The sequence below is a fragment of the Thermobia domestica genome, chromosome 9 (assembly GCF_964235325.1).
Source record: "Thermobia domestica chromosome 9, izTheDome1.hap1.1, whole genome shotgun sequence".
NCBI classification, from domain to species: Eukaryota; Metazoa; Arthropoda; class Insecta; order Zygentoma; family Lepismatidae; genus Thermobia; species Thermobia domestica.
The window spans coordinates 158,552,354-158,574,830 of record NC_137462.1 but is presented as its reverse complement, the minus strand read 5'-3'; the positions used below and the strand labels follow the sequence as shown (position 1 = coordinate 158,574,830).

Below are 22,477 nucleotides of genomic sequence, written 5' to 3'. Positions count from 1 at the left end.
CAGTATGACGAAAAAATATAGAAATTGCCCCTTTAACCTTAAAACCGGAATCTTCAAAAATAATTTATCTTCTAACAATATTCTAGATACTGTTATCAAAGAGCCAGTTGAAATTGGAAATGTTTCAACAATGAAAGTTGGTAAGGTATTTTTGAAAGGAAGATGATCAAAGCTTATCGTTTATTTGTTCAGTCCCACTATTTACTTAAAAAGATTGAGGGAGAAAACCAGCCAGAATATCCATCCTAGAAATTCAATTCTCGAACCTTTTGTTAGGAGACGAGGAAGCTAACCGTTTACCAACACACACTTGGCAAGTACATCGAAGTGAGATACGGGATTTTCTAACATCTACACAAGGGTGTGGCCACGAGGGTTGGATAAATGGGAGCCTGTCTCCAAAACGATTTCCTAGACCCCAAATGGGATTGGTATTTACATTCAATGATGATTTCAGATTTTGCCTGGTGAAACCTATAATACACGGAGTGTGAAAGTAGTACTGCAAAAATTACTGTTATCCGATGAACGATGAAAGATATATCGTGGGATGAATTTTGTAGCTGCGGGAGAAACTTACCCCCGGGCAACCTCTTGGAATCGTCATTGTTTACAGCAAATAAAGAATGATTAAAGTAATGGAAGCACTTCAAATCAGTGGTTCCCGACCTGGAGGCGTGAAGAGCGAACTAGGGGGCACAAGCTATGACAGAAATAAAATATGAACTTGTGAATAAAACACATTGGTAATAAGCATTTACTCCTAAACTTTAGCAAATTTCAAAACCCTTCTTTCCTATTCCTATTCAAGATCTAAAAATTAAACAATTATACATTTTTTTTACAAAATTTTCAAAAATTAGTACAAAATGCTATTTTAGTGTATAAGATAGAGTTCAAAAACTTAATCAGATAAAGGCAAAAAGAAACTCAGTGTGATGTTGATGTCGATTTTCCTTAACAAGTTTCTTGATGTTTGGTGATAAGTTCGACACAGCACACCTAAGAACACTTTCCACTTCCAAGCGGTTGTGATACTTGGATTTTATTGTGGTCAACGTCGAAAATTCTGATTCACAGAGAAAAGTTGTCGAAAACTAAACAATAATTGTTAAGGCTTTTTTGTTTGCTGCTCTTAGTAAACAGGCAGAGAACAACCTCGAAATTATTCTAAAGACGTTGACTGAAACAGTTCTTTGACACCTGAATCACTTCAATTCAATTGCGTCCTCCTGAATTCATGTGTAAGTGAATTGACATCAATAGTGAAGGATGTTCTTGTTAATTTACACTGACAATTTCATTCACACATATCAGGAAAATATCGCTTGAATTCATCACAAACTGAGTCTAAATATGAGTTGATATTGTCTATCCGTATGGTAAATCACACTCTTTATTGTCAAGAAGTTTATTTAATTGAGGAAAAGATGAAACGTTGGGCATAGAAGCATTCAGACGGCGTTTCCATAGTACAATCTTTTCCATGAAAATTCTTATCGCGGCATAAGAAATCAGTATGTTCATGTAGCCTATCTACCTTGGAGGTTGAAAGTGAGATTATTTAATATTTCAAAGAAGTTAGCAAGATATGAAAGAGAAATTATAAATATGTTATCATAATCAGCTTCAAAATAATGTAGACTTTTCGTTTGTGTTACCAACAGTGATAAAAATAAAAACTAAATATTACTCTGCTCTCTCGACATTACCCGCAACTCTTCCTTTTTATATTCCAGTCAATAAAGGTTTTGTGTCGAGACTAATTAGTAACAACCTGAATTTTTCAGGAACGTTAGGTCACAATATAAGGGGTATTTTCTGGAAAGTCTCCACCCCTCCTCCTCTTGCTTTCCCCTCTTGCCCCCTTAACTCTTTTCGAGTCTTGCATTTTTTAAGGAAAATGTTGACTTTCAGTTAAGGGTCTTCATTATAGCGAAACTACCGCTAATTTTAGAGTTTTTTTCTGTAATATCTTCAAAACAAATAAAAATATTTGAAAAGCAAAAACGTAGGGAACTAGAGAATACGATTTTGCATGTGATACCTTTATCACAACTCATCTATCTGTTCGATTTGCAACTGTAGATAGATTTAGCATTTTTTGCGGGTTCTGTAAATGGAGGCATATCAAAAGCAGATAGGTGAATTGTGATAACGGTATCACATGCAAAATCGGATTGTCTAGTTCACTACGTTTCTGCTTTTCGAATATTTTTATTTGTTTAGAAGACATTACAGATAAACTCAAAAATTAGCGGTAGTTTAATTTCGCTGTAGTAAAGACCCTTAAGTAGCTACTATTTCAGTACTATTCGTCCGAGTATCATGGGTTATACATCAATCGTTCTCTTCAGAACAAAACGTGCTTTCAAATGATATCATGCGTATGTTTCCATGATTTACAAGAGAAGAGAAATTCGAGGTAAAATAGAAAACTTTCCCTCCAATATTTTTTTTTTAAAATTTGGCACCTTTTGGAGCAACCCTGACCATATGTACCTGAGTATAATCTACCTTGCAAAATACTATGGTCTATATGTAATGTGTTCCAAGTTTTATTGCAATATTTAGAATAGTTACGAGGGGAAAATTTCTCAATCCTGCTTGACAATACCGAATTTCATATATAAATAAGGAAAAGTGGTACATATACATAAAATAAGTTTCTAAACACAGTACTATAATCCTAGTATCATGGCTAATACGTCATTCTTTTCAGAATGAAACAAGATTTTAAATGATACCATGCGCATATGTTTATAATATACAAAAGAAGAGGATTTTGGGATAAATATGAAAATTTCCCTCCAAAAATCCCTTTTTTGAAATTTGGAGACCCTTGAAGCGGTACCGGTTACAGGTGATACCTTGAAAAATAGTATTTTCTATATATAATGTATGTGATAAGTTTCGTTGCAATATCTAGAAGAATTACGAGAGGAAAAATACTTCTTAATTCTCTTTGACAATACAAATGAGACACTTTCGGAGAATCGAATCCGGTAACAGTACTCTTACCCTTCTAGTATAATAGGAAAATATGACAAACGGAACGAAATATAACCTTTAGCTTTAAAATACATACATGTATATACATTATTAATGTGCACATAAGTTAATATTTTATTTATAATGGATATTTCAAATTTTGGCTACTATATTTTATTACTTGTATTATTGCTAATTAATAAGGCCAATTTTGGTTCAGGACATTATTTCTAACTTAGATCAGGGCCGTTCCATTATCCACTACCTATGGACCCGCCATTACCTGGACTGGCAACAATCGGAAGGTGCTTAACAATGCAAAATAATGTACTTTGTACTATAATAACATCATCACGGATCACCCACCCCAAAACACACTGAATATAGAAAGTAGAACCAATTATTTTACTTTCTACAATATTATTACACATTTTATACAATCAATATTTGCTTGTTGACTGATATAAGTCAATTCAGCTCTCAGTCTAATGTGGTTAAAACAAAATGCTACACTGTCTCCATTCGTCATCATTGAAGTCGATAACATTGTCTAGGCAAGAGAATTATCGCAGGAAAGTGCATTACAGTGTTCACACATGTAGGAACAATCTAATCCGTTTCTACATATAGTTGGCGCATGATTATCCACAGCTGTGAGAAAAGAGACGAAGATCACCATGTGGAAAGGGCTTAGAGCTTGGTACTGGTACTTGGTACTTTAACATGTTCCATCTTCACGATAAACGTCAAAAACGACAGTGACATTTCTTCCGTATGTGCTTACAATATACACTGAGTGCTTACTGAATTGCGACCACTCCTCCACACAAGGAAGTGTGACCAGCAGCCGAGCAGACTATATCACCACCCCGACTGGTAGTATTGCAGAGAAAGAACACACTGGAAGTGACATGTTGGCAAACAGCACACTGTTATAATGGGAGGTGGACAGGATTTTTATCAGCATTTTAATAGGGTATGATTGTAGGTACCCGAGCAATAGGTGCATCAATAACCCAGACAGCAATTCTTGTCTGATGCGCCCGTGCCTGTGTAGTGAAAATGTACAAAGGAGTGGGAAGAAAATGGAGTAACGGTCTCCAAGTGAACTACGGAGGCGTACGGAAGTTCAAAACGTGGGACAAGAGTCGCGTCAAACAGCTCGTGACAGCCAAACGAACCATCAGTGTCTGGGAATTCAATGGTGGCGTGGATGCAAAACACCCATATGTCACGCAACTACACGGCGTACACTGACACGCATGCAGTTCCACAGCAGACTACACACTCGTCACCCACTTCTTACGAATCGTCACTGAAGACTTCGTCGCGCTCGGCCATAGGAACACACTTATTGAACCGTGGACAATTGGAAAACGGTGTGTTGGTCCGGTAATCACGGTTTGTGCTACTCCTCTCGGACGGATGTGTCCATATGCGACGCCAACAGCTATGGATCCCTCGTGCATGGGGCTTACTGTACAGGCAGGTTGGGGCGGCTGTATGGTTTGGGGATACTTCTGTTTGCATGGACTGGGGCCATTGGTGTGCATGGACCACAGCGAGACATCCGTTGTGTACCTACAGGTGTTAGAGAATCACGTGCCCATATAATGCAACCCTTCTAACCGCACGAAGACGTAATTTTCCAGGACCTGGTGCCACCAAGCCAGGACTGCACTTGTTTGGCTTAAGGAACATTTCACGGAGCTGCAGCGTATGAATTGACCCCTAAGTCACCGGATCTTAATCCTATTAGAACATTTATGGGATGTTGCGGAACGAGCTCTTTGCATCATGACTCCTGCACCAACATCTGTTGGCTCATTGTGGGATGCTATCATGAACATATGGTGTCAGATCCCCGTGTAAACTATCAGGAACTACCAGAATCCATGCCAAGCCGTGCTCAGACCGTCCTCTGAGCAAAAGTGGACCAATAAAGTATTAGGTAGGTAGTCTTAATTCAGTGAACACTTAGTGTAGTTAGTACTGTTTTGAATAACATTATCCTAAGTACAAGGAACATAATAAATAAGAAATCCATCAATCACTACAACTGGTTTAATTTTCTGCTTTGATCAATTGCAATACAGACATGATATATGTAGTTGGACACTTTTTCAAATTTCTTATTATGATAGTCATAAAACCAGTCCATCCTGGCTGTAACTGTAATCCAACAAGCCACATAAGGTTGAAAGGAAACAAATATTATGAAGATTGGTCCATAAGAGATCTTACTTGTTGAAGTTCACTTAAGACTTCAACGACAATGACCATTGAAGGAAGACCTGTATTCCTCTTTTTCATTGGATATAAGTACTCTCGGATAGTTGCAGTGTTAATAAAAGACTCAATTCGAATGCTCTTAACTCTTATCTGAGTTTCGACACAGATACCTGACGTGAGACAATGAATTCCTCCCATAGTACGAAAATTACCTTCGCTATCAAGACTTCTCCCATTTACGTCAACATTATCAAAAACATGTAGGAGAAATTCATTTGAATGAATAGCTGGGGAGCCAGCGTTAATGGTCAATGTTAGGTAGATTGTGGCTTCATGGTAAGATACTCGCACTCCCATTGATGGACTATGTTTATGTTCAACCGTATAATTGATGTAGACTTAGAGCAAGGCTTGTCTATATTATATGGGTGACAGAAACAATCTAGGTCTTATAGCAAATACGAGAGCGTGATTTATAACAACACACTTACTTTCAAGTTTTTGGGATTCACTTGAAGTTTCGTTTCTTGTAACTTGTAAAAATATCAAAACTTTTTGGAATAAGATTTTTACCCCCTGAATTAATTGTGTTCTTAAAATTTGCACTTTCAATACTCTTTGTCCGTTAACTTTTCATGCACATCGCCTTTTCTTTGTACGCTAGCTTCACAAATATAAGGTACATCATTTTTAAACTGCAGTGTCTACGTTAAGGTCATTTCCACAAATTACACAAAGGAAATCAAAATTATTCTGTTTTTTTAAAATATATTAATGTTGCTCAGGTAGCCTGGAATAATATGACATTACTACACTATTGTCAATCTAATATATTATAATGAGTTAAGTTTAATCAATCAAAGTGATATGGAAATTTAAGTTTAAAATTAGGAACTTTATTTTCTACTTTGTTATTAATTATGGTAAGTGATATTGACAAAAAGAAACAGTAATATTGACAGCTAGAAAATATATAATCATAAAACGTTATAATGAGTTATGTATTTTAAATTGAAGTTTAGTTTTTGAAATGAAACACATTTGGGTTTTTATCCAGGCATATTACATAACATATTTTATACAATTTTTAAAAATTGACTGTGAATAATCATGTAGTGATTAAACATTCAATGCTTGCCTTGTACTTGAAAACTGCTATTTTGCAGTTAAACCTAACGTAAACTTGTTTGTAGATTAAAAAAAAAAAAAAAAAAAAAAGTAAAAATCTAAATTGATTATGAGCAAGTAAAGAAAATGTTACGTTCTAGTTCAAGATAACACATCAGAATACCCCTATTAAAGGCATAGTAATATATGCCTACATTTCAAATTATAAACCAAAAACCTTACAGAAAAGAAGAACCTACTAGACACTCATTAAGTACTTCTCATTTCCACTGCATAAAATCACTTAGCACATACAGACTTCATAGATCTCCCACTGAAACTGACGCATGAAGGTAGACAGTATCGAAGCTTGGGTACGACGCGCGCCTAGCCGGCCCGGCAGGATGACTTTCACCTGCAGTCATTTGGTAAGAACTCTCTGGACATTGTTCTCATTCCTATAAACCTATTAATACGTATATCATTCTAAAGCTAATAAAACAAGCTAAAAGTTCTATTTGAAACTTTTTGATGTAGCTTTATCAGGTTTTTAGTAATAATTAAAATCTTGAACATTATATTGAAAAATCTACTTTTTCAGCAATTTATTTCAATAGTGCCATATATACTTATTTTAGCTAAAAATACATAAGGACATAATTTAAAGATCGTAATGTGAGGAAGCTAACTTCAAAAAATCATATTGATACGAGCTGGCATAATCCAATTATTAGCATTTCAATCTAGGTATGGAAATTTGCATGTTTAGGGCCGTGGGGGAAAGCAAGAGGGGAAGGGGACTTTTGACAATACTCCTCTTATGATGTTGTAATAACTGGCTAAGTTTCAGCTTGTTACTAATTAGTTCCGACAAAAGCCTATTTTTTTTCCTTTATTGACTGGACTATTAAAGTAGTTTGTTGATAATTACATTTTTAATTGTCGAAAGGGTTGTCAGTGTGTTTAAAACAACTATAATAATAATAATAATAATAATAATAATAATAATAATAATAATAATAATAATAATAATAATAATAATAATAATAATAATAATAATAGAAACGTTTAACCAATTAATAACTAATTTAGAAGGAGGCAAGAATGTGCGGTATACTAGATTACGATTTTTCTATGGTTATTTAACTTAAATATTATAAATGTTATAACAAAGAGGCGTTAAATTAGGTATCGTACAAACGCAAAGTAACTATTGAGTGGGGAATGTGGTTTCATAAAGACAATTTAATAATAATAATAATAATAATAATAATAATAATAATAATAATAATAATAATAATAATAATAATAATAATAATAATGTTACTCTACAGTGGTATGCAGAAGTCTTGCTGGAAACAAATATAAACTCTTGAGAATGGAAAATTAAAACAATTAGTTAATTAAATGTTTATTAGGCAGCAAACAGCATACACAGCCACGGGTGCTCGAGGCTCCCATCAGCAAGCACATGACACATGCAATCATCCGTATACATCAAAGTCGTACAATTGACATCAGCAAATTGCACCAGTACCACAACCTATACATGCAGTAAAAAAAGAGGAAAAAACATACAAAAAAACTTTAAAATGATATATTCTGGGATAAAATATGACATATAAATAAAAACTCATAACAAAGATAAAATGAAAACATGCAGCATCCGATATTGCACCAAAAAAAACTTAAACCTAAAAGGAAAGGAAAAGGTAAAGAAGAAAAAAGGGAAAAGAGATGGTTAAAATTAATAACTAACAACACTTACAAAGGAAAACTCACTCAAATGGCACCTTATTAAATTAAATAAGTAACATTAAAGGTTGTTTAAAAATCTAATTAGTTCTGAATAAACTTTAACAAATTCAGTTTGGAAAATATTTACATAAGAATAAAATTTATTTGCACTCTCGCTGGTTTTATAATTAGAATATTTAAGAGTAGCTTTCGAGATTAAAGAACAAAATTTCTTAATGTAACGTTAAGGAGTTCTTATGGAGAGAGACTGAATTATTAATAAAGAAACATTAATCAAGGATATTATGAAAAAAAAAGATTGAAAATGTATCGTCTACTGGCTAAAGATAAAAACAGAGTTCTTTGAATACACAAGATTGGATGTATTATTATTATTATTATTATTATTATTATTATTATTATTATTATTATTATTATTATTATTATTATTATTATTATTATTGAAGTCTTGAGAATTCAAAGCTGTTTCTGAAATCGTAGAAGGGGTCAGCCAAAAAATACTCATGAACAACGAGCAAAAAGGACGGAAGAGGGGGTGAGCGTGAGGTATGCAAGCTTTATGTTAATTAGTCTTAAAAGCGACAGTCCTATTAGCGACAGGAACTGTTATCTATCCTATGAGCGACTGAATCATTTACATTGAGATGATGAAAGATGATATGATTCCCTCTCATAAAATATGTTTACCTCGGTAAAGAACGCTATATACTTATGAATGTAAGGGTAAGGTTACATCTGAAATTTATGATTAAGCAAGAAGAATTTAAAAAGTGGAAGGAAGACTAATGAACTGTAAGTTTATATCTGATTAATTGTTAAGGGTGTTAGTTAACATATTGTACGTCCAGATGTTGTTTATTTGTAAAGGTGTGTAAAGTAAGGGAGGGGACACTGGCTTTTCGTATAGGTATCTCGTTAAAGTTCAATTTTTTAATTGTTAATTGTTAAGGGTGTATGTTCCTTGTAATTGTGAAATGGTTGGTAGAATTGAGACCTCTAAAAAAGGTAAAATTTTAATAGTAAATTTTGTTAGGTTCTAAATCACATTAGCGTGAAACAAGTTAAAGAAGAGGGAATTTTATCTTGGTATGAACGAATCGATGACTCATAGGTCAGTTAACAGATCGAATCAGTCGCTCATAGGACAGGTAACAGTTTCTGTCGCACATAAGACTGTCGCAAGTAGGACAGCACCGCTTTATGTTGGGGGCGCCAAGTAAACAAGGTTGAGAACCACTGCTTTAAATGAATCATTTATATTATTCTTATTGCTGTGCCTTACTCGTTTGGAATTTATAATTATTCAGTAGGAAAATATTGCATAGCAGTGTCTGAGTTTGAGTTTTAATTTTTTTTATTTATCCACATACTGTATAAACGCAAAGGCAAATACAAAGTAAATAAACTTTCATAACCAAAAACTGTTTAATTACGAATAGTTTAGTGACACATTTTCTACAACCTATGATTCAACTTTACTCATTGTCGAGACACATATGTAAAAAAGGTGGCATACTGAAAATATAATAATAATAATAATAATAATAATAATAATAATAATAATAAACTATGTATAGGTGTACTTGCAGTGGCGGATCCAAGGGGAGGGCTATAGGGGCTATAGCCCCCCCCTTGACGCTCAGGTATACACTGGATAAAATGGGCTTCAATCCTGCTTTGCACTGGATAAAACGGCAAAATATGGTTTAGCCCCTCCCTTGATCATATCCTGGATCCGCCCCTGTGTACTTGTATTAGACTAGTCATGTGCAACAGCCGGCCCATTGATTTGTTTCATCCGGCCCGTCTGACCCATTAGACCCTATTTAAACTGTATTTCTTACCTACTATTTAAAACTCAATTGAAACTGCAACCCTTGCACACGCAGTGAGACTTACAGCATGAGAAAACAATCCAGAAGGTAGTATTTCTCTTCAGCACCACCCCTTCTCACTCAACTTCGGGCTTCAAAACTCGTCATAAGTAAGATTTTTATATTTTTCTTTAGTAAGTAAATATTTTTGGTAAACCGACAAAACGGTTTTAACGTTCCTGTGATGTTAGTGTACGAGAATGAGATTCTTCATTGAATATAGCTATTCAATTCTTGTGAAAATTTTAAACATTGTTTCGTACGGCTCTCGACGCCAGTAAAAGTTCTCTCTGATTAGCCCACCATGTGTTCCAATTTGCATATGCCTGTATTAGATAATATGTATACATTTGAGTTGATAATGTTTTCATGTTCAGCTTTTAGTATGTAAAAAACCCAATCCCCTGAAAAAGTCATGTCCCTCTAGAATAACTCGCTGGCTAGACACTGCTGCAACAACTTTTAAGAACTTGCATCCAACATTTTGTAAGTTTTAAAAGAAAGAAAAGTAACATCTATTTATGTTAATATGCCTGCATTTTAAAAAGTTTAAAGGACTTAGTTATTTTCTTTTTCTTTTCTTTTCATTCATTTCATTTTGGCCATAAAACAGATGCAATGTAATTTCAATATTACTTTTCTTTCAAGTGTTGGTTACAATATTTTTGTAAACAGATCTCCAATTTATTTATTTGTCTAATAACCGTTAACGATCAACAACAATGCAGAAGTCGGTCAGTGTATACGTGAGTATATGGCGTATATCTACCTAACATTTTTACAGCCCAGCCTTACCCACCTTAAGTTTCGAAAGAACGAGCGTATAGAACAAAAGTAGGTATCCATTATATTTTGAAAATGATCTAGCGTATAACTACGTAAAATTTTAGCATTACATTATTGACCTCTGGCTATATTTAAAGGTACTATTACAGCCTTAGTCAGGACACTTGGAAGCCTGATTTGAGTCTGGTACCTACTAAGTGCGAAACAAAAAGCGTAAACACCCTCTAAAGCAGAGCGATATTTTTAACATTCACTAAAGAAAGAAAGAAGGAAAGAAAAATATCTAATAAGTCATTTTGTCTTTCTTTAATAGAATGTTCCAAAATAATCTTTCCAGCTTTAATGGAATGGGGTCAGAAATAGGGATAGATAGAAAGGTGCGGTTTTCGGCAATAATGTTCACACACCTAAAGTTTTAAGTCTTTTAGCTGAGTTCAATATGTGCCCCATCTCTAGCACGTATAATATATAAGTGATATTCTAGTTCCGCCCACGTCTGGCCTAGCATGTTCTCCGTAACGTATTCAAGTGCTACGCTGATGTGACCTTCTATAAACGGATCCTACACCGTGGTCCTGTAGACCACATCCTTCACAAAGCCCGAATGAAAATGTCTAGTGGGATGATGTCCGGAAACCTTGGGGGCCAGGCGATGAGCCCTAATCAACAAATCCAGCGACCTGGAAATGAGTTGTCCAAAGCCCTTCTAACGATCACGGCCCAGTGGGGAGAGGTACCGTCCTGCTGCTGCAAAGGAAAATGTCCCCTCCACATGGTCATGAAGCAGACCACACCACACATTTACCTTTAGGCTCTTGCGCACACTATCCCGGCATACTTCGAGGTTCTCCGAGCCCCATATCGGCACATTGTGACAGTTTACCATTCCAGACACATGAAAGCACGCTTCGTTTAAGAAGACCATCTTTGTCAGAAAGTCTGGGTCTTTGTCAATGCAGTTCAAAATCTCAATTCCAAATAATTTGGGCTTTGGCCTGTCATCAGGTTGAAGTGTATGTAGCAGCTGAAACTTATAGGTGTGCAGCTTCAGGTGCTGATGTAGCACTCGTCCACCGTTGTCGATCGTAGTTGCAACTGTCGAGACGTTTGACGGACTAATTTGGATGGGCTCCTGTTGCACCCGTTCTACATCTGCTTCACTAGCCACATTATATCGCAAACAGCCTTTCACCCTACAGCTGTATCCTCATTTCTGACTTATACGCCATCAAAGTTGGAAAGATCATCTTGAAACACCCTGTACTTCTCACGATCCTTCACTTCTGAATAGTTGTATATTGCATTTGTTGACAATTGGGCACATATATATGAGAAACTCCTTACTCAGAATCATCGGTACCTGCAACCAAGTACTCAATACCTAGTAACAGTAACTTGTTTTTAGGGCATTTCGTACTTTATCTCTTAACTTAAAATTTGCATTTTATTAATATGATCATTATTAATTTTTTGTTTGAGTTAAAGAAATATTTCTAGATGATTAGTGTTGCTCGCGAAATGAGAGTCTACACGAGAAGTTCATTTTTAAATTCCAGACGAGATTTACTAGTTTCATGAGTCTTGTGAGCAACATTAGTTCATCAAAGTCTTAGATTTCAAAAACAGTTTTAGTGTTACATGATTGATTATAAAATTCACAAAGTGGTTGCACAAACGCAAAAGAGAATCATTTATCAACACTTAAAGATAGACCAGTCATTATACAAGCTACTTCAATATGGTTTAAGAGTTCATCCCGGCGAAATTAAAATACCGCTAATTTTACAGTAATTATGTGATATCTTCAAATAGATAAAACATAATTGAAATATGGAACAAGAGCGCCCTAGACAATATTATTTTGCGTGAGGTACCGTTATCACAAGTCACCTAGTGGCTTTCCGTTTTCAGCTGTTTAGAAACGCGAAAATAAAAGCCGATTTTCAAAATGGCTCGAAATCGAAAGCAGATAAGTGAGTCGTGATAACGGTTTCTCATGTAAAATAATACTGTCTAGGGCGCTCTTGTTCCACATTTCGATCATCTTTTATCTATTTGAAGATATCACATAATTACTGTAAAATTAGCGGTATTTTAATTTCGCCGGGATGAAGACTCTTAAATGTTATATCATTTCGTGGACCTCTCGTTACGCGGAAGGATTCTGATAACTTTTGAGAGCATAAATTTTGTATATACATACATTTACAAAACGAGACGAGAAGAGAAAAATTCGAGACGAGACGAGAAAAGCTTTATCAGGATTCGAGTCGAGACTAGAAAGAATTTTTCGGGGATCGAGACGAGAAAACTCCATTTCTCGTCTCGTGGACAACACTAAAGATGATTAATTCTTACTAGTTTCGGTTTAGATTCTAATTTAGGGTAGATAACCTATTCCTTCTCAGATTCATATTATTTATATCTTGTGGTTTCTGGCATTTGGATTTTGAATTTTGTTCTAAAGGAAATATTTTAGATAGTAAGATTTTGCACTTTTTTTTTAAAGCTTAAAACCCACTTTTATTTTAAATTATAATTTGTAACTAAAAATGTTATAGATCCAATCTTTAGAATATCTAATCTATCTAATGGTTATAAATTTCTCTGTAATAGACAATAATGCATATGGAATTAAGTTTCAATAAATAGTGTATTTAATTTTGCACTTATAATTTTTATTGTAGAACGTTTAGCTTTCCCTGGATAAAGTAGTTTAATTTCCATACACTACTGCCCTCCTGCAACCTCTTGACGTGCAACAACCCACTTTAATATTTGTTCTCCAGTTGCAATCTTATCTCTTTCTCTTATCTTCTTGTAATATTTTTTTTTTAATCATATTCTTCAAAGTACGATTTATTCTTAAACAGTGCCCAAACGTAGTTACTAGTTTCCCTAAAAACTGTAAGCTGCAAATTTGTCATGTTGTTCATTATCAGCATAATCTATATGATTAGTACACGCGACTTCGGTGGTCGAGACTCGAGTTCAACTACCGGTAGGAGCTCATGTTGCATTGGCTCACGTTAATTATCTCATACACGTTAATTGGCTCATACACGTTAATCGGCTCACGTTAATAAATTTGTTCTCTTAATTTCTCCTTCATATCGAAAAATATATCTTCTGAAATTCAGTATCATCTGGTGGATTGGTATGAAGATTGCGTTCATGAGTACTCGTCATTATTACAAACACTAGAGGGAAATTAAAATATAGCCGGAACTATTAACCCGAATGGGAAAAAAAATACAGATCATACACACTGAACCAAAGAACCAAATTACCGTTTTAACGAGCGAAATTTTTGTTGGGAAGGGTCCAAATTTTTGGGGGGAGGAGGTCCAATACTACATGCCACCACTTTCTCTATGTAGTATTGGACCCTTCCGGGCATTATCATAATTGTAATTGTAAGACAAGTGATTCTAAAATACTTCCATCTATCTATCTATCTATCTATCTATCTATCTATCTATCTATCTATCTATCTATCTATCTATCTATCTATCTATCTATCTATTTCTATCTCTCTCTCTCTCTCTCTCTATATATATATATATATATATATATATATATATATATATATATATATATATATATATATATATACCGGTATATATATATATATATATATATATATATATATATATATATATATATATATATATATATATATATATATATATTTAAAAAATGATAGAACTTGATTGTTTTTTATATAAGAGAATGAGCACAGATAAAATGCAAGATCAAATTTTCATGCCACATCAATCATTTCCATGTTAAACAAGTATGGTTCTATTGAGAAAGTGTACAAATGTATGTTAATTAAAAGTTTTTTGGGAGTACTTCCCTTTGGGTGCGCCCCTGCTCCAGCCTTTTGGGATTTATGTATAAGCACTGAATATTTTATCTGAAACATTCACACTATAAAACAGGGGTATGATAGGGGTCATTCATAATTCAGTTATTGCAAAATAATATTAAAAAAAAACGCTGAATTGCACTTACTTCTAGCGAGAAATAAAAGATACGTTTGGAAATAAGAAAATAATAATATTAGTTCAAAATAATAATACATAATATTTCTTTCTATTGCTTTGGCGTGACAAGAAATAATTGATATTCTGTCTAGATGACTTACTTGATTAATTAATTGATTGTTCACCATCGCTATTTGGAATGGTGCTTAAAGTGGAATCTTAACTAACCACTCCTCCGGTTTGTATCTGAAACTATTGTTGACCACGAGACGAGACGGGACAAGAAATAAGGTTTTCTCATCTCGTCTCGTAAAATTTTGTTGAATTCTTGTTTTGTCTCGATTGTCGGAAAGCACTTTTTGTCATGTCTCGAATTTTTCTTCTATCGTCTCGTTTGGTAAATGTATGTACAATATTTATATCCTGATTTCCTTCGTAATTTCGTCTACAACTGATATAGAAAGAAGTGCCGGGAGGATAGGCCTATGAAAGATGTGATATAAAAACCACATTTGTTTCGGAGTATATCGTGTAATGAATTATGTATCTTCAAATTGTATTAAAGATTATTCATTGTGTTCGTACAATCATTTTGTTACTTTATAGTTTTTTATACTATGAATCACGCAACACTAAGACTGTGTTCGAAACAGGCTATAAGATTGGGTGAACTACTGTTGCTCGTTGGACTCTAGAAATTTCTAATCTTTTCTCGAAAACGAAATAAGAACCTTCGTGTTTCTCCTGTTGTCTCGAACTTGAAAATGCACTTCTCGTTTCGTTTTCGAGACGAGAATTGAGACGAGATTACAAATTTCCTAGTCTCGTGAACAACACTATTCGAGACAAACAACTCAACTGTGAATCGAACCCGGAATCACGCTCACAAAAAACATGTTTATCCCTACCATTTGGCCACAAAAAGACATATTCTCACATAGAATGTCATGACTTTGTTTCTATTCAAGTTTCAATTGTTTAAAAAAAAAAACTACCTAAGCACCCAGTCCATAACGTTATAAAGACTAATCACGTAATGATCTGATATTTTTGTGGTTATTCACCCTACTAATGTGGTTTTGTGGAAACCGTCCTTTTCTGATTTTTTTTTCTTTTCCCTCGGCTGTCAAAAATTATTTTGAATTGGCTACTTTCCCTCCTGGCCAGCAAAGCGGTGAATGAACTTTTTTTTTTCTTCAGTCCTATAATATTCGAAGACAATGATAATAACATAAATAACATGCTTTTCTTTTCAACACGATTGTGGAGGAAGCATTGATCACGATACCTAATCAATTCTCTACGTGAGCTGCCAGGTATAGAAGTTTTTTTTTTTTTTTCACACTTGCACCTTCTGGTCTTAAGTGTGATGAATTACAACAAATCCACGAGTTTTTCTTTATATATATATAAAATCTATATTTTTTGTGTGTGTTCTTCACCCTTCCCCTCCCAGTACGGAGTAACCGACCATCGCCCTACTTCAGCCATTGGCGGGAGAGTCCTCGTGAGTTGAAATTGTACAAGGAGACGCGATAGCTTGTTTCAGTTGTGCCTCAGACTCCGCAAGAGCGAAGTCGGCTGTAGTCGTTACTCCCCGGTTGGTTCGTTCATCATTAGAAGTTCAACACGCGATGTAGTGAAGCAAGCGCGTGTCTTTTATTATTACTCTTTACATACGTTAACTTCACTACACCTTCAGTAATATAGACAGAAAGAAGTTAAGTGTTTGCGTTACACCCCTTTGGCAGCGCGGCAATCTCTTCTCTCTGACGACGTCCAACTCGCTGTATGGTTTTGACAATACTAATCGTTTCTTTTGCGATATCGCTCTCTAAATATATCTAATTAACAGTTTCCAGTTTGATTTCTAAGATTACGTGAAGTGAAACTATCAGGTTTTGGAAAGTCGACCAACATTTCAAACAAAGTGTGACGTTGTTTTTCCCTCCTCCTTCGTTAAGACATCTAACAAAATCTTTAATTACATTATCTCTCTCCGTATCCCTCCCCCGCTTGCCTACTCAACAGTGAACGTATCCGGTAAGCAAGAAGATACAATGTGCGTTCATATCAACAACGTACATTAGTGTTATCTAGTCACTAATCGGGATCATCACTGTGAAGGAAAAAAAAGTGCGGCGCCTATACTGAGCAATAAAACTCAGTACCTTGAGGAGTCTTCTTTTCTTATATCAGCTGATCAGTATTGAAGAAGCTCTGATCGACAACAAAACATCACTATCTAGTGTGCTTGTGTACTTAGTGCTTCTGGTGTTGACACCCTGTGGAAGTGTACTAATTGTGTGTGTACTTAGTGAATGCTTACAGCAAAATCTTTGTGTAATCAAAGTGTTATTTTTGTTGTTGAGCTGTTTGATTTTTGTTAGTGAAACTAATCATGGAGGATAAGACTGCATGGGTGTTTGCCCTTCAAGTAGTGGCACTATGTACTATAGCCGCAGCTCTACTTCTCTACTTGGCCCGTCACATGGTCTGTGGTAGAAGGGTAGAGGCGGGGGATCGCTCGGTGCTCGTCACCACGTGCGATGGTGGATTTGGACTTCAACTTGCTCACCACCTCGACAAACTTGGTTTCAGAGTTTTTGCGGGTTTCCGGGACCCCGGAGGAGAGGCTGGTCGAATTTTGGCCGCTGCAGCATCGCCTCGCTTGAGAATACTCACGTTGGATGTGACTCGAGAGGACCATCTTCATGAAGCTGTAGAATTTGTGAGGAAGCATCTTCCTGCTGGAGAGGAAGGTAAGGACATTTATAATTTATTACTAAAAATATGGCTTTCGAATGTCTTTGAATTTTGAAAATATATGTACAGTTATAAAGAGCTTACAGTTTCCTTATAATGCGTCAGATGCATTTATTATAACATTTTATACTTTTATGTCCTAATTTTATGAATCACTATAAACTATTTGTAGAACAAGAAATGTGGAAGAAAACTGGACAACCTAATAACATTCATGGAGATGATGATGTTGACATCAAAACAGGGCCGGCGCTAGAAGTTTTGCCGCCCTGGGCGGTTCTTTCACATGCCGCCCTTTTATTGTTTTCTTTCTCAAATTTTGCCGCCCCTGTATTCTTTTCTTTTTTCAAATTTTGCCGCCCATCAGACTTGCCGCCCCGGGCGGTGGCACGGCTCGACCCCCCTCGCGCCGGCCCTGCATCAAAATCGTAACCCAGGATCGAACTAATGACTTCATCGCATCAGAGGTGAACGCTGTACCACAGAGTCATTACTCTCTCTTGATTCCCTGCGTCTTTTAGCTGTCTTGAAATATATCGCTATTCGACTTCCGTTGAATGTTTATAGGTGAGTAGCAGGGGCGGGTCCAGGACGGTCTTCTGGGGGGGACGGTGGGTTATAATACTTATACTTAGAGCTACTTTTAAGAGCACCAAACTCTGGGATGGGTTTTATTTATATATAAAATTTTAAAAAAAGTTTCCTCTTCTGGGGGGTGATCGCCCCCTGGATCCGCCACTGCTGAGTAGTATTCTACAAATGTTTGTGAATTAATTGCAAAACAATCAGGGTCTTCATTGGTTGAATTTGATTTTAGCGTACGTTTCAACACCGAGGAGGCTATATAAGTCGTGGATCTACAGCTTATCTTGCTATCCGAACCACGAACTGCCACTGGGAATCGAACCCGGGTTTCCCGCGCCGAATAGAGTCTTAGTATCCATTGCAAAAGGTTCGTAGTGAGAGAGATTCACCTCTTCAAATAGACACTCGAGAAGTTGAAAAAGTCACGAAACTAAATTGCCCATTTTCCTGTTGTAAAGAAAGAAAGAAAAAGAATATCAAAATTTGGAGATCATACTAATGTATTTGTGATATTGTTAATTACTAACTGGATTATCTGTCAACTGGATGTAACACGTTTCTCAAATTGTGAAGTATACATAACAAGATGTTTTGAGGATTTTAAATCTCTTCAGTTATAAAATTTGATATCAAATTTGTTGTTACGTTGAAAATTCTTACAAAGACTATTTTTTATTCATCATAATTTAAAATTCAACATAGTAGAGTTACCTAGTACAAGACAAAAGTTCAGACTGTCCCGTCTCGGGAGAATATCTTGAAAGAAGTGATATCTCGGAAAGTTTATATTTTATTGGAAGAGCTCTGTGTCTTGGCACGAAATTCTGTCTCTTCTCGTCTCATACAGATTAGCATAATTACTGTTAACATTCATCTCTCTCTCTCTCTCTCTGTCTCTACCTCTGTGCAATCTGCTTGCTGAAATACATAAATGTAAAGTGAACACTCGAATTTGTCAAGATTCTCTCACAATCAAGGACGCCCATATTGTGGTTTCCAAGGGGGGGGGGGCAAGTATACGCGCCATTTCAAATATAGGTTGAAAATTTGCTGCAACTAATGTAAAAATTCAATTGGGTTTTAGATATTCCGAAGTACGATTTCCTCTAGGGGAGCAAGCGCCCCACCTTGCCCCCTGATGGACGCCCTTGCTCACAATTCTTGTCTGCTTTGCGGATGATGGATGAAATTGCGGATTAATTGAAAAGAGAATTTCCGTGATCATTTTTCGAAGCATTATCAGTTATGGAACTCTTATGTTAAAGTATGATTATCCTTTTCAGAAAAATAATACCAGAGCCAAATTGTTTCATTGTTTTTTTTTTTTAAAAAAAAAGAAAACATCCTGTAATTTGTAAAAATGAAGTGTCAGTGTGACTTTATGCAAGTTTGTTTGAGGTAGGAGTGGGATTGCCAGTTTATTTTCCCTGTAATTCGAAAGGTGTATGGCAAATTTGAATTTAGAGAACTATAGTTAGCCCTAGACAGTATTCATGGGGTCTATAAGGTCTCAGCAAAGATTTACACAGACGGCGTATGCACTCCTGTGGAGATAAGACGTTATATACTCTTGACTTTTCATTTCTTTTTGAGTTGTTGCTGATGGCGGACGTACTGGTTCATATTTTCTTCATATATGGGTCATCTGTGTAAATCATCGCTGGGGTCTTATAGAAGACCCACGCTTGAGAATATGATTAGAGATACTACTATATATACACAAGAAATAGTCATTATGGCTTCATTGCCAAGATATTTCCTTACATATTAATTAATATATCACCATGATAAGGGTTTCCAACAGCTAAGACAACATTTCAGGTACATGGTCGTTGATTTGATTCGCACTGGCCTTGCAAAGAGAACAACATGAACGTAAAACAAAGTTTTAAAAAAGTAATAATTCATAGGTTCCTTCTTCACGATACAAATATCACTGTTATCTTTTTTTATTCACTCATAAATAATTATAAGGAGGTTAATTTGGTCTTCAATTCTCATCGAAATGTAGTTACCTAATTTATAATTTTTTTATAATTAATTATGATTCGGTCATACTCACTCCACCAATGTAATCGATTTGTAGACTGATATGCTTACGGTACTTCAGTCAACTTTTAATGGTCATTTTAGCCATTCTTCACTCTCCCCCCGCCCCTCGGCCTTCACGGAAAATGGTTAAAAGGTGAATACTTCGTACATGCGTAATTTTTAGTCTACATTCTAAGTTTTATTAAACTCAAGAATAACGGTTGACCCCTAGGTAGCCAGCAAAGAAAAAAAAGTATATTTGGTAGATAAGTAGATAAAAAAAAAAGTAACGTTATATTGCAATTCTTACTAGGTAACTGGGTATGTTTACTAGCATGTTACAAAACAACGGCTTATTGTTTGATTTTATGTGACCAGAGCCTAGTACATTTCTATCTTTAAAGTGTGAAGTGTTTCACAATGAAACAAATATACCAAAACTTCGAATGAACGAATTAGGTTATATCCTCTGTTGAAAGTACTACCACAGATTTTGTGTGTGTTTTTGTGTGTCTAAATTGAATTTTAGAATGAATACCTTTGGAAACCTAACAAAGAGCACTTTCATTATTTTTTTTATTATTATTATTTTATAAATCCCAAGATAATCTCTTGGAATGAACTTTTAAGCGAAAGTTGACCACGAGACGAGATGACAAGGCACTGAATTTTTTTTGTCAAGATACGTGAAATACAAGCCTTTCAACAGTAACATACACTTTACCGAGACGAGACCACCATCTTGTCTCGTAAGTAACCTATCTTTAACACTCTACTAAATTTTTAAAAATAATAGTGTAACATGCTAACATACTTAACCCTTTCACTGTGGAAGGCGACGGAAAAAAATTTCCCTAACCTGCGAATGTCGATTATAGTCGACGTGTTAAAATTTGTCTGTATCTTGGTTTTGTCGATTGTAGTCGCCAAAGGTTTTCTGTGTGATTTCTATTGTTTATCGAAAACAATAGAACACAAACAAAAATGAACGGTACAACTTTGGCGACTACTCTCGACAAAGCCAAGATACGGACAAACAAAGTTAAACACGTCGAGTATAGTCGACATTCGCATGTTAAGGAAATTTTGTTTCTGTCGACAAAAGTCGACTTCCTCTGTGAAAGGGTTAAAGGTGATCATTTCAAGAAATTGAATTTAGATTATACTGAAACGAATCTTGTGTTGGAGCTGCAGTGACTCAGTGATAGAACGCTTACCGCTCTGTCCCAGCTCCTGTCAAGTGGATGTTTTGGTGGACAAATACCGTAGATAGGTGTTTTCTCGGGTTTCTCCCGTTTTTCCCATTTTCGTCACTCCTTCATTATCATTCATCTCTTCATCACCTTCTCTTTTAGATTCGGTGCATAATCGTAGAACGTTAATTTTTTAAAAAAAAATCTTTTGGCGTTCTTCACTGGGAATTAGACCTATATCATTCTGTAGGCCTACTTCTAATCTAAGGTTGGTTGTCTTGGAGCACAAAGCCCGGAACATACTGATACAAATCTTACCGCAGTCATTTCTGGGAATCACAAGAAAGCCCAGAATACAAATCTTAGACATCCTGATACAAACATTAAAATGGGTGTCTCTAATACTGCGACATGCTGGTACAACTTCTAGGACACTCATTCCTTAGGAAGAATTTTAGATGCCCTGTCAAATCTCAGCATGGTCGTCTCTAGAATTATTGAATTTTGAACATTCTGATATAAATTTTAGAGCGATCGCTTCTGGAAACTATAGGGACATAGAGATATACAACTCGGGAACATTCTGTTACAAATTGTAGGATAGGCAACCCTGTGACTCAAATCTGGGACAAACTGATGTAAACCTTCGGACGGTCACTTCTGGGAAAGAATATGAGAAATCTTTATATAAAGCATACAATATGTTCAGCTGGACAAATTTACATTTACGAGTCAAATCTTGGATTAATCAATGCTGATTAAGACCACGATCTTCGTTACCGTTTCCATACCCTGTAGTAGAAGGTGATTGTAATAGTAACATGGATAGGGTAATCGACTTTTCTTTAATCAGATGATTTCTTTAATTGGATACAACTTAAGAATGTGTTCCGCTGGAATAAATGCTGAAAAAAAAAATTAGCAGCAAGGACAAATTTAGATGACCGTAAGTCCTGTGATTTGATGCTTTATGTGAAATCGTGAGAAATTTAATAATATAAATCAACACAATCAAATAACTTTTGTATTGATTCATCAGATTATGTATTGTACTGGTCTCATTTTCTGCATGAGGGAGATTCTGCTTCAATTTAATTTGTTTGGCATTTTTTGTGTGAATTTAACTGATGCGTATCTAACATACTTTATGGCGATGGTGTAGATA

General features: G+C 35.4%; 1 protein-coding gene across 1 annotated transcript in view; it reads left to right on the top strand.

Moving 5' to 3' along the window:
- The first annotated feature begins 16,255 nt into the window (after positions 1-16,255).
- Positions 16,256-22,477, top strand: part of LOC145695139 (D-beta-hydroxybutyrate dehydrogenase, mitochondrial) — a 173,526-nt gene continuing 167,304 nt past the window's right edge. Inside the window, exon 1 of the mRNA XM_081772071.1 lies at positions 16,256-17,499. Within this exon, the coding sequence (XP_081628197.1) occupies positions 17,139-17,499 (361 nt within the window). The 5' untranslated portion in view covers positions 16,256-17,138. The remainder of the gene's footprint in view (positions 17,500-22,477) is intronic.